This window comes from Eriocheir sinensis, chromosome 64 (genome assembly GCF_024679095.1).
Source record: "Eriocheir sinensis breed Jianghai 21 chromosome 64, ASM2467909v1, whole genome shotgun sequence".
Taxonomy (NCBI): Eukaryota; Metazoa; Arthropoda; class Malacostraca; order Decapoda; family Varunidae; genus Eriocheir; species Eriocheir sinensis.
Window position 1 is genome coordinate 1637831 of NC_066572.1, and position 5000 is coordinate 1642830.

Genomic DNA, 5000 nt, shown 5'->3' on the forward strand with positions numbered 1-5000 from the left:
TAGTATGTAAATAGTATGTAGATAGTATGAACCATTGCGTGAACTTGGCAAGACTTTCCCATATTATAAAAAGTCCCGAGTGTGTGTTCCTTTAACTATACTGGGATAACCTGGGATATTTTGGTCTCTCCTGGCGTAGAATAAATAGTATGTAAATAGTATGTAGATAGTATGAACCATTGCGTGAACTTGGCAAGACTTTCCCATATTATAAAAAGTCCCGAGAGTGTGTTCCTTTGGCTATACTGGGATAACCCGGGATATTTTAGTCTCTCCTGGCGTAGAATAAATAGTATGCAAATAGTATGTAGATAGTATGAACCATTGTGTGAACTTGGCAAGACTTTCCCATATTATAAAAAGTCCCGAGAGTGTGTTCCTTTGGCTATACTGGGATAACCCGGGATATTTTAGTCTCTCCTGGCGTAGAATAAATAGTATGTAAATAGTATGTAAATAGTATGTGTTTAACTGTTGTACTATCTATGAGACCATATCCCATTTCATATTTTTTGGGTTCATTTCATTTTCTTCTTCTGTGTCTTCCTCCTCCTCCTCCTCCTCCTCCTCCTCCTCCTCCTCCTGGAGATATATTAAATTTCAAGTCGTAGAATGTTACTTTTTCTTGTTGTTGTTTTTTCCAGGGCATGAAAATAATAATAATAACAATGAAAATAGAATTAAGTATAAGTATTAAGTATCAGGCCTGTACTTACCTCAACCTCCTGTAGTGTTTGTGTCCATCGGTACTTTTCAAGGTCCGCTCCGTTCCCCGCGTTGGGTTTAATCTTTCCTTTATTCTGCTCGTCGTCGTCCTTCTCCTCCTCCTCCTCCTCCTCCTTCTTCTTCTCAATCTCTCCTTCCTTCTTCTCTTTAACATCTTCCTCCTTTGTGGACGTGTCTGGCGCTGCTGTCGTGTCCTGAGAAAGAAAAAATCGCTGTATTAAACAAAAAACATTTAGAAAAGAATATAGCAAAAAAACAGTTCCGAACACACACACACACACACACACAAACGCACGCACATACCTTCAAAAGCTTCCTCTCCAGCTCCTTCGCCTCCTCCTCCGTCAACTCCTTAATCTTTGGCTCCTCCGCTCCTCCCTTCCTCTTCCTCTCCTCCTCCTCCTCCTCCTCCTTCTTCTTCCTCAACCTCTCCTGCTTCCTCCTCTCTCTCTCCTCATTCTCTGCTTTCTTTTTGTCATGTTCGGCAAATGCGAGTTTTTGGTATTTCTTGAATTTTTCCAGGACCATCTGTAAGGAGGAGAGGAGGAGGAGGAGGAGGAGGAGGAGGAGAAGAGGAAGAGGAACAGAAAGAGAATATATGAGAAAGAGGAGGAGGAGAAGGAGGAAGGAAGGAAGGAAGGAAGGAAGGAATGTGGGGATCGGTGGAAGGTGGTTGAGAGATCGGTAGAAGTGGATGGAAAGTAAGCGGAACGGTAGGTGGTTAGAGGTGGAGGGAGGTTCAGCGGAAGAGTGGAAAGGGAGGGAGAGAAAAATAGATTAGTCCACGATCAAAAAAATATATACATGCTTTTAATACATAGAATCATACATAAATATATACACTAAATAATGTTAATATTTTTTCTCTCTACTGTTTAATTATTTCCTTCATTCTTTCTCTTTATTTAACTTTCTTTATCTATCTTTATCTTTTCCTTCTGTCTCTCTTCCTCCTCCTCTCATCTCCTCTTCTTCATCCTCTTTCTGCCTGTCCTTCATCTTCCTTCTATTCTCTATCTCCTATCTTCTTCTCTGTCTATCTATCCCTCCTCCTCCTCCTCCCATCTCCGTCCTCACCTTCTCGCTGGTCTCCTTGGGCGCCCCAGTGTAGAAGTCCGTCTTTCTGGCCATGAAGCTGAAGAAGGTGTCCAGGAGCTGTGACGATGATAGGGAGATGACGAGAGGTGAGCAGGTTGGTGAAGAAGGGTTATGATTAGATTTGTGACCCTCTCTTCTCTTCCCCTGAGGCTATGTATGTGGTTAGGTTAGGTAAGGTTAGGTGTCCAGGAGCTGTGACGATAGGCAAGGTTAGGTTAGGTTAGGTGCCCAGGAGCTGTGATGATAGGCAAGGTTAGGTTAGGTTAGGTGCCCAGGAGCTGTGATGATAGGCAAGGCAAGGTTAGGTTAGGTAAGGTTAGGTTAGGTTAGGTTAGGTTAGGTAAGGAGCTGTGACGATAGGCAAGGTAAGGTAAGGTTAGGTTAGGTAAGGTTCCCAGGAGTTGTGACCATAGGCAAGGTAAGGTAAGGTAAGGTTAGGTTAGGTTAGGTTAGGTTAGGTTAGGTTAGGTTAGGTGTCCAGGAGCTGTGACGGTAGGCAAGGTAAGGTAAGGTTAGGTTAGGTTAGGTTAGGTGTCCAGGAGCTGTGACGATAGGCAAGGTAAGGTAAGGTTAGGTTAGGTAAGGTTCCCAGGAGTTGTGACCATAGGCAAGGTAAGGTAAGGTAAGGTTAGGTTAGGTTAGGTTAGGTTAGGTTAGGTGTCCAGGAGCTGTGACGGTAGGCAAGGTTAGGTTAGGTAAGGTTAGGTTAGGTTAGGTAAGGAGCTGTGACGATAGGCAAGGTAAGGTAAGGTTAGGTTAGGTAAGGTTCCCAGGAGTTGTGACCATAGGCAAGGTAAGGTAAGGTTAGGTAAGGTTAGGTGTCCAGGAGCTGTGACGATAGGTATGTTTGTGGGTCGGTGTGAGTGTTTGTGATCTTGTACATACATGTAAGTCTGTGTGCTGGTCTGCGTATGTGAAGAGGGTCTGTGTAAATCTGTGTGTGTGATCCGTGTATTGATGTCAGGCATTGGAGTGTAACTGTTTGCGATGAACCTACTACCCGCCTTGGTGTTGATGTCTTGTACCCTATCAATGCGTCTGTGTGTGTGTGATCTGTGTTGTGATGTCAGGCGATGGAGTGTAACTGTTTGCGATGAACCTACTAGCTGCCTTGGTGTTGATGTGTTGTAGTCTATCAATCTATCGTGGAGCAGCATCCCAGTGTTGGTCTCACAAGTGTGCCATAAGCTATGTGTTTAGTGTCAGGTGTGCTGTTATGTAATTCTAAGGGTCAGGTGTGCTGTTATGTAATTCTAAGGGTCAGGTGTGCTGTTATGGAATTCTAAGGGTCAGGTGTGCTGTTATGTAATTCTAAGGGTCAGGTGTGCTGTTATGTAATTCTAAGGGTCAGGTGTGCTGTTATGTAATTCTAAGGGTCAGGTGTGCTGTTATGGAATTCTAAGGGTCAGGTGTGCTGTTATGTAATTCTAAGGGTCAGGTGTGCTGTTATGTAATTCTAAGGGTCAGGTGTGCTGTTATGTAATTCTAAGGGTCAGGTGTGCTGTTATGGAATTCTAAGGGTCAGGTGTGCTGTTATGTAATTCTAAGGGTCAGGTGTGCTGTTATGGAATTCTAAGGGTCAGGTGTGCTGTTATGTAATTCTAAGGGTCAGGTGTGCTGTTATGTAATTCTAAGGGTCAGGTGTGCTGTTGTGTAATTCTAAGGGTCAGGTGTGCTGTTATGTAATTCTAAGGGTCAGGTGTGCAGTTATGTAATTCTAAGGGTCAGGTGTGCTGTTATGTAATTCTAAGGGTCAGGTGTGCTGTTATGTAATTCTAAGGGTCAGGTGTGCAGTTATGTAATTCTAAGGGTCAGGTGTGCTGTTATGTAATTCTAAGGGTTGAATTCTTACTTCTGGACAAAATATGCTAATGTTTGTTATGGAGGAATTTGTTTTCCAGAAATCACTCACTGACCCACTGCAGCCCATCACCACCAGCCCGGCACTGCATGTTTCTGCCACAGTGCCACACCACCACATGACATAAACCCAACATCTCACCAAACGAGGGAGCCATGCCAACATCAATCCCCTTACTAGACAGGCTTTGTTCCCCTTCACCCCCTTGCTATTTTCCAGAGGTCATTTGTCACTGCACTGCATTCAGGGACGACAAGAGAATCCATGTTGTAAGGATTAACTTCGTCACACGCTAAAGCCACGGGGTTGCCTTGGCCCAGGGGCGGCACGGGGGGGACGGGGGAGGAGTTCTTTGTCTCACGCCGGAACAAATATACCGACCTCCCACGTGATAATTGCAGATAATAGAGCTTAGTTAATAAATATGGACGCTTATATCGCCTCCACGGCCTTAAATAAGCGTAAATAAGCGTAAAATACGAGTTCCGTGTCCGCGGCAGAGTGACATGTCCCATACCTGTCCCAATCCCCACCTCCACCCACCCCCACATTTCCCCCTATTTCCCCCATTTAAACCCATTTCCACCCACCTCAATGACGCCGCCCGTGTGCTGCTGGGCCATAGCTAGCAGCATGCCGTCGAATTTCTCCTCGCCGTCCGCCATTATGGGAGAAAAAGGGAAAAAGGATGAAAATTTGAGAGCTTGACCGCCGCCTCCTTGCCCGCCACTGAAGGTAAACAAACACTGTGTCTCCCACGTGACTTGTTTCATGGGGGTTATTTGATGTATTTTAACTATTAGATCCCTTTTTCCTTTAATTTCAAGTGTATTTTGATGTTTATTTCATTATATTTGTGTTTTTTTAATGTTTCCCTGTTATCGAATGCGTGACTCATATGTTTGTGTAAATTCATATATACATCTCTATCTCAACGGCCATTATTATAGATTAGCAGTGTTATGTTTGAAAAGATTGCCTGGTATTTGTTTTGTGCTGTTTATTATGTTTTTACATATATTTTTATCGATTATGTGACCCGTATATATTTCCTCTCATCTCGAATGTTCCCCAAATATTTCAAATCATCCTTTTCTGTCGTAATGGCCTTGAATTTAAATATCCACCTCATAATTACTCTTTTAAGCTCATTTCCTTAACTAAAATGGGTCAGATAATGTCGGGAAACAAAATTAAGTAAAAATTCAGCTTTGTCATAATTCCCTGCATGTTCTCACTCTCATACGCATATTATCTGATTATTTGGTTTTTCTTAATTAATATTCAAAGTTAAAATTATCTAAAATAAGTGTAG

The 5000-nt window shown here is 43.1% G+C and overlaps 1 protein-coding gene across 1 annotated transcript in view; it reads right to left on the bottom strand.

The window, feature by feature from the left end:
• Positions 1 to 4420, bottom strand: part of LOC126987191 (nuclear migration protein nudC-like) — a 47052-nt gene extending 42632 nt beyond the window's left edge. Inside the window, exons 1-4 of the mRNA XM_050844001.1 lie at positions 4276 to 4420; positions 1804 to 1881; positions 1030 to 1254; positions 717 to 920 (exon numbers count right to left, since the gene is read on the bottom strand). Coding sequence (XP_050699958.1) covers positions 717 to 920; positions 1030 to 1254; positions 1804 to 1881; positions 4276 to 4350 — 582 coding nt within the window. The 5' untranslated portion in view covers positions 4351 to 4420. The remainder of the gene's footprint in view (positions 1 to 716; positions 921 to 1029; positions 1255 to 1803; positions 1882 to 4275) is intronic.
• Positions 4421 to 5000: the final 580 nt, after the last annotated feature.